The sequence below is a fragment of the Syngnathus scovelli genome, chromosome 2 (genome assembly GCF_024217435.2).
Source record: "Syngnathus scovelli strain Florida chromosome 2, RoL_Ssco_1.2, whole genome shotgun sequence".
In the NCBI taxonomy this organism is placed as follows: domain Eukaryota; kingdom Metazoa; phylum Chordata; class Actinopteri; order Syngnathiformes; family Syngnathidae; genus Syngnathus; species Syngnathus scovelli.
In genome coordinates this window covers 2,599,197-2,614,828 of record NC_090848.1, presented here as the reverse complement: position 1 = coordinate 2,614,828, position 15,632 = coordinate 2,599,197, and the positions used below count along the sequence as shown (strand labels likewise).

Genomic DNA, 15,632 nt, shown 5'->3' with positions numbered 1-15,632 from the left:
TATATATATTTATTATATACATATTTATATTTATTTATTATTATTATTATTATTAATATATTATTTATATTTATTAGAACCTTGAATCATGTTAACCATTCAATATATATATATATAAAATAAACATAAATATTTAATATAAATAAAATAACTGAAATAAATCATTGTATCGATAATTAGTAAGTAACGATACTTATGTGAAACCTGATCTCCTTGCTAAATTCCAGAAAGTGCAATAAAAGCCCTTTGAGCATTCAATCCAAAATTTCCACGCTCTCATTAGCATGTGTCTTTTTTTTTATTGTTTTGTGAAGGCGTTCAGATGTCTTCATGTCTCCTTTTTGGAGATGAAATAAAATCACAAATAAAAGGGAGCCCGCAAAACAAAATGAAGATAAGATCAGTCTTCACCTACCTGTGCCCTACTTTTCAAATTCAAGGAAGATAAATAAATGAGCCTGAGGGAAACGTGAATTTTGGGTGACATTGGTTAGCTGTTGACCAAACATCTGTCCAACCTTCACGTTATCCTCTACTCCTATTCTATGTCGGTGGTAAACCGGCCAATCGTGGGACAAGCCAAACGTGTTTAAAAATAAATAAATAAGTTTGCAATGATTCATGAAGCACAGCGTGATGTTTTGACAAGTTGGAGCAAGAAGTGCAAGATCACATGTTGCGTGGATGAAACACTCCCAACGTTGCTGACGTCGAATTCTTTTACAAGTGCGCTTTGGTCTCCATTTTTAAAAACCTAATTAGCCAATATAACTGATCTTTAACTCCTCATTAAGGAATTTTGTATTAAATGTGAAAATAACAACTCGGCAGACGTGTGTGAAAACACGATGCATTGCGGGAAGCACGCTACGATGTTTCACCTCCTGGAGGGGGAAACAACGCACACACATTTTACGAGCGGGCACTACGCCTGAGCTGTAATTATGACTTTAAAGAGATAATAATGCTTGGTACTGATAATTCCATGGAGGTGAAACCAGCATTAAATATCTGCTTATGTGGTTGCTGTGTGTGTTTTTAATATTTTGTAAGTTATTAAGCTTTGCGAGAAGGGTACAATACTAAAATACATCTAAATCATAAATCAAACCACTTCAAATTAGAAAGTACAAGAAATGCGTGTCTGATGGTGCCAAATGGAACTGAAGAATATTTCTGTTGGGACAAATAAATTTCCAGCAGGTGTTGGATTTCATTAGCTTGAGCAGGATTTTGGAAAACAGCAAAAGTGGATTGACTCCAAAAAAAAGTCTGCACACCCCTGGTCAAATGTAAACAAGCCCGAGATACATGTAATTAATAATTACTCTATTAATTTGACATAGTATATAATCTGTATTAGTTCCAAATACAAGTCAGTGTTAGCTTCGTTAGGTGTGTGCTGACTGGTTAATTCTAAACACAGCCAGTTATCAGAGGGTGTGCACACTTTTGCAACATCATTATTTCAGTTGTTTGATATTAGTTTTCCTCTGAAAAAATATTTTCCCTGCTCTAAATTGAGTAACACAGCTTGTATATGACATAAGATGGACACATTTAAAAAAAAAAAAAAAAAATTAAAAAAAAATTAAAAATAAAACAGGGGTGTGTGGACTTTTCCAACTCACAGGATTGCATACCTGTGTTCTGCACCTGACAGAAAGAAAGTAAGAAGAAGAAAATCTGGTGATCGCTATCAGAGTTCTATGCATTCATTTTATTGTCAAGAAAAATAAGCATGATTTAGCGATGCCACAATTGTAGTCCACTAGTGGTCAGGCTAGCTGTGATGTGAGTGCTGATGACAGATAGCCAAGGCAGGAATAAAAAAATAAAAAAATAAATAAAAAAAATACACGTTTGACACTATCAATTAAAATTAGCCTGAACCGAGTTTTCAAACCCGTGGCGACCTCTATTTCACTTGTTTCTTACGTAACCAACACCCTCATCGGGGAGATAGACACCGCCGTGTGTGTGTGTGTACTCGCTATGCACAAGTCTCGACTGGTACACACCCTGCAGCGGCAAATCCGACTCATCATCTCAGCTAACAACCAAGTGCCTCCCTCACACACAAACAACATGAATCTTTGCCTCATGCACGACCAAGTGCACGCACGAACGCACGAACGCACGATCCACATAACAGTTCTGCCAAGTTAATTCAGGTCTAAATTTAACAAGGTACCAAGGGAGCCCAGCTCGGGAGCAGCTGAACATGATAGTGCATTATGGAGCTAAATAACCTGTTCTCAGGCATCATCGCTTTTTGTGTCAAATATGTTTTCGAAAAGCCAAACACGCATTTTTTTTTTTTTTGGACAACAATAGCTTTGCACCAATACAGCCCCGCCCCCCGCTACCTCTGACTATTCCGGGTATTTACTTACTGGGTAACTGCAGGCCAGAAACCCAATTAATTTCAAAGGAAAATGCTAAGTAGATGATTTTCAAAATCTTTTGTTGTAAAATAGGCCAAATTATCAAGGACCTGAGCCGGCACACCAATCAAAAAAATATATTTTGAGCAGGCCATTGAAGAATAACAATTTCATAGGTATCCAGGTAAAGTAAAAATCAGTTCCCGAAGACTGCTTGAAGCACTTAGAGGACTGACAACCCTCCTAAATTAACCCAGACTTCCATTTTTTTTCTTCCCTTGAAGCAAAAGAGGATTCACAGGCCTGCTCATTTTGGTGAGCAATCAATCCAAGGTCAAGTTGCAAAGAGTGAAATGACGCTACAAAATACTGCCAAAGTGGGAAGGCTGAAGAGGGCCACAATTTCTACCTACCAGGAAGGCACAAAGAACCAATCACTTCCTAACCAGATGTTTAAAAAGGCTCAAAAGTGCTGAACAAGAAACCAACCAAGTGCAAGAACTCAACTCGGACTTTTTTCCCCCCCCCAAAAAAATCAACTCAATAAAAATTGTAATATTACTGAGGTACTGTGTTTGACCTCCATATCATTCCAAAGCAGCCCCAAAAAGTATAGGGTAATATAAGAGTACAGGCAACTAAAACTTGTCCTCCATCTAGTGGTGACTAGTGATATTACAACTTAAAATTATAGTTATCGTAGTTTGGCATTTGCGGATTTGAGTCTTTTGCGGCATAATATATTATTATTATTATTATTATATCTTAATATAATTATAAAAATATATTAATAATATAATATATTATTAATATATTTTTATATATATATATATATATATACACACACAAACATATACATATAGATAGATAGATAGATAGATAGATAGATAGATAGATAGATAGATAGATAGATAGATAGATAGATAGATAGATAGATAGATAGATAGAGTAATCCCTCGTTTATCGTGGGTAATTAGTTCCAAAAACCACCCGCGATAAATAAAATCCGCGAAGTACGGTCACCAACAAGAAGTACTGGGCAGGCTAACGAGTTAGCGGAAAGATGCTAATTTGCGATCGTGCTAACACGCGAAAACGGACTTCTAAAGGAATGTAAACGAACATTTGGAGCAATACTACATTGTCCTCAAGGTTAGACATATGTTTCCTCAATTTAGAAGTTTTATTTTGACTTTTAAATGTTTTTTTAATTGGGGAAAAAAATCCGCGATGTAGCGAAGCCGCGAGAAACGAAACGCGAAGTAGCGAGGGATCACTCTATATCTACACACAGACACAACTATCAATCACTGTCATCGAGCATATGGGGATAAGTGGTATAGAAGATGAATGGATGGATGTTGGTATAAGTGATCCGTTTCCCGTGTGACACATCCATCCATCTTATCTGACGGAATTCATCGAGATTCTCTTTCAGGCTTCACCTCCATGCGAGAGTCCGAAATACAAGGCAGCGGCGACTTAGCAAAAGAAGCAATTGCGGCTGCTGGTGTGCTTAGCTTTAAACATGTTCAGTAGAGCATTGCTAAGTCATGGCACTGGCTGTTAAATGAACCGTAGGCAGATAAAGTCAATTTAAAAAGTCAAACTAGCTAAGCATGGTCAAACGTTTTACTAATGGCAGCACTCACGCATGCACGCACACACACACACACACACACACACACACACACACACACACACACATCCCCCATACCGATGAGTTGGACTTGCGCCTCATAATTGCCACTGATGACAGAGTCGGTGCTCGGCGTTTGGCACCAGTAGAAGCCGGCGTCTTGCGACTTGGCCTCGGCTATCTTCAGTTCCACCACGTTGTCCTGGAGACGCATCACTGAGATGTCACCGGACGCCACGCGCTTGCTGAGTGACGCGTGGGAGTAACTGGCGTCAAAGGTTGAGATGATTTTCATACGCCCGCCGTTGGCCTCTCGGGACATCATCCATTCAAAGTCCTGCAGGATGACAAGTCAAAAACTCAGAGAAGAAGAAAAAAAATTATTTATATACAAAGAGTTTGTGGGAAAGGTCTCACCTGCTCACGAGGTCCCATGTAGTCATTGACATCGCATCGGATGGAGACTGGCTGACTCTCCACACGAATCAAAGGGCCGGGAGATACCGTCACCACCCGAGCCCAGCAGCCATCTTGAGTGGAAAGTAAAAGAGCAATCAATATCAAAAATGAATTTGACGATCAATGAAAAAGCCTTTGACTGACAATCGACAACCCGAGGTCAAGTTCACAAAAGGTTGAAAAACTTTTGACATTGTCTTTTATGAGACTGGTGCCATGTCATCACTTTTTTTTTTTTTTTATGAAAATTTTTTGGGAATATCCTTTAAAAAAAAAAAAGATGAGATAGTACTGAGAACTTTGAAGTAGCACAGAAAGTACATCAAATGTTTTTAGAATCGATTATTCTTTCCGTTAATCAAATCATCAAATCCGATTTTATTTGCGTCAAAGTGAATTAAAAAATTTTTTTGCCCCGATCCCCATATATTAACATATTATTTATTTGGTATTATTCAGTAACAGTAATGCAATATCACACAAGTAGACATTGTTTTACAAAAGTAAAAAGTCCAAAGTAAAACAATTAAATGAATCAGAAAAATGTTCCTTAAGAAAGCCTGAAATCAGAAAATATTGACAAATTTTTGTTAATTCCCCCCCCCAAACGTTTACTCGATTATTAAATTATAAGACGATGAATGTGATAATTTGTTCTCGATTAATCGATTGTCACCTGAGATAGCCACAACCACAACCGCATTGTACAGTCAGTTGACAAAATAAACACACATTACCATGTTCACAAGAGAAGAAAAAAAAAAGCTAGTTGCAGCTGAAGGGAGAATTCATGTGAATGATTGTGTCAGCAGATTCCAATCATTGGCCAAGACACAGAAAACCACAGATGATGTGCTGCTGATGAGACAATTAACTCATTTCTCCTTTCATTAGCGATGGCTAATATCATTAGCTGGATTTACACAGATGCTTTTTTGTCATTCTGATTAAATCAATCATTACGTCAAGCCAGACAATTCAAAAAAAATTGTTTAAAAAAAAAAAAAAAGCTTCCCACAATTTTCTCCTTTACATTTTTTTGCTAAACACTTTCAGGCAATTTAACTGTATTTGCATGTAATCTGGTTGTTATAGTCAGAATTATGCTAACCTAAAATTTTCCCAACTACAGTAATCCCTCGTTTATCGCGGATAATTGGTTCCAAAAACCACCCGCGATAAGTGAAATCCGCGAAGTACGGTCACTAACAAGAAGTACTGGGCAGGCTAACGAGTTAGCGGAAAGATGCTAATTCGCGATCGTGCTAACACGCGAAAACGGACTTCTAAAGGAATGTAAACGAACATTTGGAGCAATACTACATTGTCCTAAAGGTTAGACACATGTTTCCTCAATTTAGAAGTCTTATTTTGACTTTTAAATGTTTTTTTAATTTGGAAAAAAAATCCGCGATGTAGTGAACCCGCGATAAACGAAACGCGAAGTAGCGAGGGATCACTGTATATTTTCCCATTAAGAGCCAACTTTTCAGCCATGTAAATCCATCACAAGTTGACATTTTCAAAACAAATATTTCAAGAAGAATTATCCCACTAATAGTTCATCATTGTTTACATTTGAGGAGTGGTACTAAAAACGTTGCTCCGCTCCCTTTCACTTTCCCTCTGCAGCAATGAAACTCGATATTCTAGTTTTTTCCAGTCTGACTCGGGATGACAACCGTGACCTTTTTTTTTTTTTTCTCCTCAAAAATACAGCAAAAGATCAGAAATGTGATGAAGGTTTTTAGCTTTCTGTCAGAAACTACTGTCTTACATTATTGAATATATAAATCAGATTATTCCTTAAAAACAGAACTATCACGAGTCGCGCATGCTAGCAGCTACTCCATCCCGGCCGGCCCGCATACATGAAGAGTGCATTTTTTTTTTCTTTCTTTTTTTTCCGCTCATTGGCTGGCTTTGTCAGTGTCCATGGCCAAGTGAGTGCTTTCCCACCAAATTGGAACAAGGTAAACTAAGTGTTTTCCCACTGCTTTCTCCTCTTCTCACAAGTGGGGAAAGCCACGAGGATTAACCTTGCCAAGCGGATTGAATGAAAAATGCAACTAAAAGCTGCCTATCATGAGATAAAGCCATTTCCACTCATCCGGCTATTTATCTTAACTAGGTATTCCCTTGAATTAAAATCAAGTTTATATTTATAAGTGAGAGTACAGTCGATAAGAGAAGACTAGCTTCGGGGGTTAATTTTTTTTTAATGAGATTTAAACAAGGAATAGTTGTTGGAGGTTAACTAGAGGGGACTTTATGTGTGTTGACTCATTTAGTATGAGTCAAACCAACACTTTTATTTCATCTCGATTATTCCCCGGTACCGATACGAAGTACCGATGCCATTACGATATTTGAATTAATACAATGACAGATGATCGTGATCAAACGATGGCAGTGTAGCACCAACTATTGGCAAAAAGTGCTTACTCTATGTCAGATTTTCTTTTTTTTCTTTCTTTAAATACTGGTAGCTGTTTTTTGCATTCTACCCGATACACTGAAATGAGGTCAGTATTAGCCCAATATCGATATTAGGTATCGGTAATCACCTAGTTTAAAAGTTAATTCTGAATACAGTCACATGGTACATTTGTTTATTTTTCCTTCTCTCAGTGAGTGAAAAGGTCAAATGTTGGAAATATTTTTCGAAATAATTATCTTGGTCTTTTTTTTGTTGTTTAATTACAACTTGACATTTGAAGTGGGGTGTTTAGACTTTTATTATCTTGGAGCCAGTGTGCCTGAGGACACACAGCAAGGGTTCTAATCATGTGAAGAAACAAACAACAGGCATTTTGATGGAACCGGTTTGGCGGACAAAGTGGATTTGCAATCTTACTGCCTTGGCTTGACGCCTGTCTAGTACAATACATTAAAAAAAAAAAAAAATCTATGGAGTATGACTGAATAAGCATGATAATTTTGTTTTTATTCTATGTCTAATTTTTTTTAGCACTTTGTATGCAGCGATGGTTGTTTTTAAAGTGCTCTGTAATTCAAATTGATGAAAGAAATGGCAAACTAAATTAAACACGCGGCGAAAAGTGTTATTAAAAGGAAGTAAACATCAACTATCAGGTGCCAATGTTCTCTTTTGCAGAATCACACTCCATGCACCACAGGAGAGCTTGCGACATTTGAGCATCTGACACAACACTAAATTAAGCCAACACCGTCTGACACACACACGCACACACACACACACAGCTCTGATGACTGAACATATGGTAATGTCAGTATCAGAATGGTGCTTGGCCCTTTGCTGCAAATCTGCCTGATGACTAAGTACCGTAGTCACATGGCCCTTTAGTCCAACTTGAGGGCTGAATTGACAAAGATATGGTCGAAACACTGGGTTAGATAATGAAAAGCAGCTCCAATTAGAGGGAAAATGGAAGCAGAGAAGTGACGTGAACTCAGGTAAAACACAGATTAATTTATTTAAAAAAAAAAAAAAACACACAAATTAATCAAATCAGACCGGTTAGGCTTCTTTTTAGAGGTAAAAATGATAATTATGCACGTGTTGATTACCGTATTGGCCCGAATATAAGACGAGGTTTTCTTTCATTGAAATAAAACTGAAAAAGGGGGGTGTCGTCTTACATTTGGGGTCTAGACAAAGGCTTTTTTCAAACTTGAAAAAGAGGGGGTCATCTTATATTTGGGTGAATACGGTAGTACATATTTTTACTGAATGTACATTGGGCTATGTAGGAGGACCTGAGAAATGGCTGAAGCTAGCCCAAATAAAAACGACTCCTTTTAGACACTACAATGCCAACATTTCAGCAGCCTGATCTTGATCCATATCAATATACAAATGTAATTGGAAATACAGTGATCCCTCGCTACTTCGCGTTTCGTTTATCGCGGTTTCACTACATCGCGGATTTTTTTTCAAAATCAAAAAAACGTTTAAAAGTCAAAATAAAACTTCTAAATTGAGGAAACATGTGTCTAACCTTTAGGACAACGTAGTATTGCTCCAAATGTTCATTTACATTTCTTTAGAAGTCAGTTTTCGCGTGTTAGCACGATCGCGAATTAGCATCTTTCCGCTAACTCGTTAGCCTGCCCAGTACTTCTTGTTGGTGACCGTACTTCGCGGATTTCTCTTGGTTTTTGGAACCAAATATCCGCGATAAACGAGGGATTACTGTATCCCTCACGGGGTCCCCAACTCATAGGTCTTTGCGTTCGTTTTTTTTTTTTTTTTTTTAAATGGTCTTTTTTGCGCTCTTGCAAAGGAGGACTCTAGGAATATTACTATGAAAGTAACAGCTTCAGTGTACGTGTATTGTCGATTAAAACAAATAACTCAATCATTTTATTGACTTCTGTATTTACTAACAAACCACCTGCTGTCAAGGCAACCAGCACCTAATATACAACACTGAATTTAACAGCCCGTCGGACTGCCTAACATAGCCCGAATGAAACCTGACTAGGGTGTTGTTTAATTCAATATAGAAAAATCACTTCACACGTTTGTCGCTACTTAATAACTAAGTGAAGGATCTAGTTATAGTTAAACAGATTTAAACAGATTGGGAGGGGGGGAGGAGGGTCCTCCTATTGGAATTGAGCTTCCAGGGTGAAGTGGGGCTAACCCGAACTCATTAGCGTGCGGTATCGACCTAAACGCTTGCAATAAAAATGAAATGCGGCGGTCGCAAAGTGGAAACATATTTAAAAAAAAAAAAAAAAAGACCATTCGGGAACTCAGACTGGCATCATGCAGTGGCGCGTATCTCGAGTTCATTTACAATCAACAGTCAAGCAAGCTTACCGAATATGAGCGTCGCCAACAGCAGCGTGAAGACGTAATTCTCCATTTTTTTCTCCGTTATTCCAATTTAGCCCCCCACCCCACTTCTTTCTTTGTCCAGCGAGCGTGGGGGGGTTAAAAGTGTCCCCCTACTACCGCCGCTGTCGGACCCTTCAAGAAACTCTGCCAGGCACTTTTCGCACCACTCGCCGGGAAGAGCCGCAGCGCAAACGGGATGCCCGCTGTGATTCCAAACCAAGCCGATAAAATCCACACACCTCCCGGACCTACATGTGGTTGGGACACGGAACCGATTGGAATCTGGACGCGGGATAAGAGGCACACGAAGGCAGGTAGAGGAAGGGAGTGTGGCCGGAAGTTAGGTGGTTTCAAGGAGGAGTGTGGAGAGAGAGAGAGAGAGAGAGAGAGAGAGAGAGAGAGAGAGAGAGAGAGAGAGAGAGAGAGAGAGAGAGCTCACACTGGTTTTATGCTGCATGACGTATTAGTTTAATTAGCTTTTATGTGACACATATTGCCGGCGCAGCACGGTCTCCAAGTGATTTCCTTCACTGGCACAGTTAAAAATCTTTTTCCCCCCTCCAGGATGAGCAAACATGGTAGACTTGAACTTTTCAACGGCTTCTTTAAACATACGTCATCACTCACCTATTGGGTGGTTCAAAGTAAGGAGCGAGGGCCATATAGTGGCTGCTGTCTCCTTCACGCTTTGGAGGTTGGTGGTTCAAATCCTGCATTTCTGTGTGGAGTTTGTATATTCTCATTGAGTTTATGATGTTACTGCCCCAAAAGTAGCTCATTAAAATAAAAAAATTAACCCCCCTACTCTAAATTGTCCACATAATTGTCCATGCCAATGCTCGTTTGTCTTTAATAAATAAATTCCTATGACCTCAATAAAAAAAAGCAGCACGGAAAATGGAGAATGTATTTCATTGTTGATTATGTTTTACTCAAATGCTTTATTGTAAATAATGCAATTGAAATATGAGTCGGAAAACCCCCCGTATTTTTTTTCATTCAACTAAACCTGTTAAAAGTTTGTCGGTGTTTCCAACCCAGTGGCCCAAGAACATTTTCGTCCACGCCACACTCACTGAGACAACACTGAGTCACGACGCATGCAACCATAAGCAGGAGGAAGTGCGGCAAGTCAAACGTCACGCTCAAAGGTCATCTAATATTTGAGGATGTGAAGAGAGCAACATCAAATGTTTGTGCTCGAGTGTATGCGCGTGTGCGTGTGTGTGTCTGGGCTCCTAGCAAACACTCATGAGTCAATTTCCTCTCATAAAACCATAAAAATACCATCAAAATCACTAAATCATATTAAATTAACACAACACTACCATCTAGTGGACATACTTTACAAGTGCAGTTTTTTTAACCTGTGAATAATTCCACAAAAGTTGTTACTGATCATGACCAAAAGTCTAAAAATTAGGGGAAGATAACATATCAAACTTCACAAGCAAGATGACCATTTAGATCTATTTTGTAATAAATCAGCTTGGAGTCACGTGTAAAAAAGTTAACCACCACGCAGGAGCTCAGAAAAACCACAAACAGAACTTGTGCAAAATATGTGACGCATCTGCTGCGCGTTCAGCTGACAACAGTGCAGAAGCGGACCAAAGTCACAAACCACAGTCACGTATTTTACTTCCAGCATTTCCAAAAAGTTCTGCATATTTAGTCGAATTCAAACACGTGGGAAAGGCAAAATTGTTGAAATGTAGTTTCTTTGTCAAATAAAAAACAAAAAAACTTTATTGAGATAAATGTTGTCACACAATAAATAGTTCCATTTGAACTACATTTAAAGTACTCAAATTTTATTTTCAAAGGTGTGAAAAGTAAGCAGGCATTGCAATATCTAGTATTGCTGAAATCATTAACATTTAAAAAAAAAAAAACACCATTAATGGAAGTTTCTTGTCATTTTGTGTTACTTAATAAGTCAACTTAAATAGTGTGAGATGATGATGATGATATTAATGACGTCTGAATTCTCACTTTCTTTGTGCCGGATGCTTCTTCCGCGGCTGAGGACGAGGACGAGGAGGAGCCTGCTGATCTGCACCTGCAGGTCTGGAGCCCTACAAAAGAAGTAAGAAACAGTGAACAACTTCAAATGCCTTCGGAGGCTGGAAACGTTTTGAGAGCTCAGTTTGAGAAGCCCCTTTTGAGAAGCACTGACCGTTTGACCTTCGACCTGCTTTGCTTTTCTGACGTCGGCCTGAGCTTGGCTTCTCGACCGTTGCGGCACGCCGCGTTGACCGTGAGAATGATGAGGACATTGAGGGTGCCGTCTTTCTGGATTGGTCCAACGCAAGCGAAGCTCCTCCTCATCTGTTGGAATCGATTGAATGAACGTGTTGTATATTTTTTATTGATACGCAGTGTTTTTATGACCTTTGACTCGTTTTCGTTTTTCTCGAACGGCTCGGACGCAGCAAACAATCAGGATGATGATGAGCAACAGAGCAAGACCTGATAAGGACAAAAAAGGAAGTTGTAAAATATGCTGGAAATCTTAAATGTTTCATTGGTGAAGGACATTTACCTCCAATGCCAGCCAGGATGCTCACCATGATCCTAAAATCTAGGCCAAATAATTCTTTGGGGAAAATGGAGCCTTGGATGAAGAGAGGAACATGTCAGAGGAACAATTTGAGAAGAACGTCATGGTTTGCGCCATACTCACTTGAGTCAATGCAGTTTTGTTTCACGGCCTCGCTGCTCATGGAACTGAGTCGATTGGAAACTTTGCACGTGAACGAATCAGATTTCACATTTTGAGCGATTTGTAGCACAGTCTGTTGATTTTTCTGGGGCAGAAGCTTGCCATTCTGAAACCACTCGACAGTGGCTCTCGGTATCTGCATTAAAAAAAAAAAAAAATCAGCATTTAATTTCCATAATTGTCCTTGTTTTGGTCTTTAAAAACGCTTTTTTTTGTTGGATCTCATTTTTCAACATTGGAAGAAAAACAAAAACATTCTTACCTGATCAGACGTGCAAGTGAATTTCACATTAGGCAAGGCACATTCCACTTTCAATCCAGGCTTTGAGACAGGATCTAATCAGATTTAAAAGATCAACAACGATTCTCCAAAACTACTGGTACATAAAAAAAAAAAAAAAAACATCTGACAGGGCACTCATTGAAATATTTAGAAATTCAAATTATTTTTTTTAACAGCAGAAAATAGGTGTAGAACATGATTTTATGTGGCCTGGGAAGACATACTGTGCATTAAATTCATGTGTCAAATTGTCAAAATTAAAAATTGTCTTTAAAAACCGGAGATATTATGAGCAATTTTTAATACCATTCATTTTTAAAAAAAAAAATTGAACAGTTTTTACTAGCCTCAGATTTGAAACTGAGTTTGTTGTGTAGCCTGTACTGTATATAATACATTAATTTATTTATAAAGGCCTACCAAAGGAAACTATGAATACTAAAAAGGAGTTTGACACCTTTTCGAAACATACCCACCCAACACACACAAATACAGCTTCCTGGCATCCGTGAGAAGTGTGCCTTTCATATCATAAACCTCAGGGACGTAAGTGCCTTCATTGCTTCTCTTCAGGTTTGTCAGCCTCAAGGATCCATTTTGAAAAATGTCGTTTGGCTTCCCCATAACAATCATGCCATTTCTTTGGTCAAAGATTTTGGTTTTGTTGTGTATCCATCTGAGTTTTTCTGATTTTTGCAGGTTGTGGTAGAGAGGCACAATAACATTTCCGCCGATGAGGGCGTAAGCTCCACAAGCATCTTGGGAGTCTACGGCACCAAAAAAAAAAAAAAATAATAAGAACATTCAACGTTTTGTAGCCAAGCAGTTTCGCATCACTTCCTGTCCTTGTTTTTTTTCTTCTCAGACTTGTCACGAGCAGGCCATCTTAATAAAACAACATTATCATGCGACATATTTCTTTTTTGAAGACGACACACACAAAATAAATTAGAATTTACTTTTATTATGTGGAGTGGTTGCATGAAATAAAATCAAGTGGATGCAGATCCATAATTTACATCTACTTAATTGTATTCAGATCCAAATTTATACTTTTTGTTTGCAACCAATTATAAATAAATAAAATTAGCCAGTTCAGCGCATCGATTCTTTTCCCAGTGAACAACACAAATCTTAATTTATCATTCGCTTTACAAATAGCCGATTTGCCAATTTAGCACAAGGGGAAAAAAAACAATATATGTATTTTTAAATCACAGAAGTCATTTTATTTCTATTCAGACATAATAACCATGTGAGATAACTTCTGTAAAAGTCGTATTAAAAAGTTACACATTGGCAAAAATTCCAAAAAATCGACCAACTGAAAAATATGTTAGCAATCATCACAGAATAATTTTAATATATTCTTTACCTGCACAGGAAAGACGACAGCCGAGAAGGAGAAGTGAGACGATTGATGAAGGAAGCATCCACACCATCACCTTCAACTTCATAGCTGACTGACACGAAGAACAACTGCTGGGTAATATGAAGGTTATTTCCTGTCGAAGCAACCAGGACCTCATTTCGCAGTTTGTCGTAAACGGAAGCGATCCAGGGGCCCCCCATCTTGACTTTTTTATTTTTTTTAAAGTCATATTTAGTAGTTTTTCATTCAATTCTTTTTTTTAAATTATTTTTTGTCAGAATAACGTGTGACTCAAAAAGAAGGCCGTTCACAAATGAACGTTAGGCAGATGCGACGTATGGAGGTAGATTGGGGTCAAAAGTTTTGTACTTAAAAAAAAACAACAACCCACATTTATACTTGAAAAAAGAAACCTCGAAACTGAAAATAAACATGGTGAGCTTGAAACTTGAAAACACTATATCCAAACTAAAAATACCTTGGCAGCACAGTGATGCACTGGTTAGCATGTCTGTATGCCCTGCATGTAAAATCATTTATTCAAATATTTTTTTTATTTATTAAAACATCAAATAGTTAATTTTATTCATGCAATTTCACTTTTACGGAGGTAACATTCCAATTAGAGCCGTATCGCTACAGCTGATGGTTTAGTTGTACTACTCAAGTGGAATCGGTCAAGCTGGGGCTGTTCCTAATATTTTGGTAAGCAAATATTTTGTTTTGGGATGCCATTTTTTTAAGTGTACCTAATAAAACCAAGTCGAGACTTTAACTGCATTCGAGTTAGCTGCCGTGCATGAATCAATGTTTAACTGTCGAGGATTTCTTTAGATTAGTATAATATTTTAATTGGATTGCGATTTTTTTTTTTTCAAGAAGTGGAGACTTTCATCGAGTTCTCACATCCTGACTGCTTGTGTTCTTGAATGCGACACAGATGACCCTGTTATGTTAAATGGGCCTTTATAAATAGAACAGATATTTTTCCACTGCACGGGTCCAACATCCGACCAGAGACACCACACAAACATTCGGGGTCTTTTAGCACAAAAAAAAAAACTCGCACGATAACACCACCGCCACATTATTAACTCCGACCCCATCGAAAAAAAGTATCTTTGAAATAAATCACAGCTTGTTGACACTATGTGAATGAAAGACTAATTATATGAGTATACTTTCTATTTCATAGAACACGTAGTACTGAGATTCACAAATCCATAAATATGAAATATGATAAATCCTGCTCGTATATGCAGCAGGCCTGTGGGGATAATCCTGCGTTGGGCCTCTCCACATAGACGTTCTAAATCTGGAGTAGAGTAGGAGTGATGTGGGAGATTGGGGAGAGGGGTATTGGGGAGATTCGGAACCAGGCGGAGAATGTGTGTTAAGATGCCAACAGCAGCAGTAGGACCTCCAGAGTACACAAAGATGATCGGGTGGAGCCTGAGTCACCCTTTTCACTTCATTCCATAGGAGAACAAGATGAATAAAAGATATGGAGGCAGGCTGGAAAATACATCTGAGAAATATTCTGACAGATTTATGCTGAAAATAAAGAATACATGGCATAGTTGTCTGTCTACATGTTTTGCTGCACCGTTTGTGTTCAACCATTTGCTGTCAAACTCATTTTTGTCGCGGGCCGCTTCATAGTTATCGTTTATTTCAGAGGTCCATTATGTTAACACCTATTAATTGATGAGTATTTTTTTAAATCAGTGCCCAGTACAAATAGTTTTGATATTTAAAATAGATGAATGGTAAAAAAAATCTACAAATCTCTATTTTATTTTTTTTTTAACTGAAGACAGTTTGTAATTTTAGTATTGCCGCATGAACTCGATGCTCGATTTTTATTTGCGGGGCACACAAAATGATGTGGCGGGCTATATCTGGCCCCCGGGCTTCAACTTTGACACCTACGGTTTAA

At 38.2% G+C, this 15,632-nt stretch overlaps 2 protein-coding genes and 1 long non-coding RNA gene across 4 annotated transcripts in view; 1 reads left to right on the top strand and 2 right to left on the bottom strand.

The window, feature by feature from the left end:
• Positions 1-9,667, bottom strand: part of ptgfrnb (prostaglandin F2 receptor inhibitor b) — a 31,524-nt gene extending 21,857 nt beyond the window's left edge. The window contains exons 1-3 of the mRNA XM_049752223.2: positions 9,296-9,667; positions 4,444-4,556; positions 4,105-4,363 (exon numbers count right to left, since the gene is read on the bottom strand). Coding sequence (XP_049608180.1) covers positions 4,105-4,363; positions 4,444-4,556; positions 9,296-9,341 — 418 coding nt within the window. The 5' untranslated portion in view covers positions 9,342-9,667. The remainder of the gene's footprint in view (positions 1-4,104; positions 4,364-4,443; positions 4,557-9,295) is intronic.
• On the top strand, positions 9,494-12,392 carry LOC137839683 (uncharacterized). The gene is made up of 2 exons (XR_011085743.1): positions 9,494-9,627; positions 9,878-12,392. It is a non-coding gene; the product is annotated as an uncharacterized lncRNA (long non-coding RNA).
• On the bottom strand, positions 11,111-13,865 carry LOC125987765 (T-cell surface antigen CD2). 2 transcript variants are annotated; one of them, XM_049752224.2, is made up of 8 exons: positions 13,697-13,865; positions 12,798-13,088; positions 12,301-12,374; positions 12,000-12,174; positions 11,859-11,930; positions 11,708-11,785; positions 11,493-11,644; positions 11,111-11,391 (listed from the first exon to the last, which is right to left on the bottom strand). In XM_049752224.2, exons 1-8 carry the CDS (start codon positions 13,848-13,850, stop codon positions 11,305-11,307), a joined length of 1,083 nt encoding a protein of 360 aa, XP_049608181.1. In that variant the 5' UTR covers positions 13,851-13,865; the 3' UTR covers positions 11,111-11,304. The 2 variants fall into 2 exon arrangements, with proteins under 2 accessions (XP_049608181.1, XP_049608182.1); XM_049752225.2 differs by lacking the exon at positions 13,697-13,865 and having other exon boundaries at positions 12,794-12,974.
• Between the last annotated feature and the right edge of the window lie 1,767 nt (positions 13,866-15,632).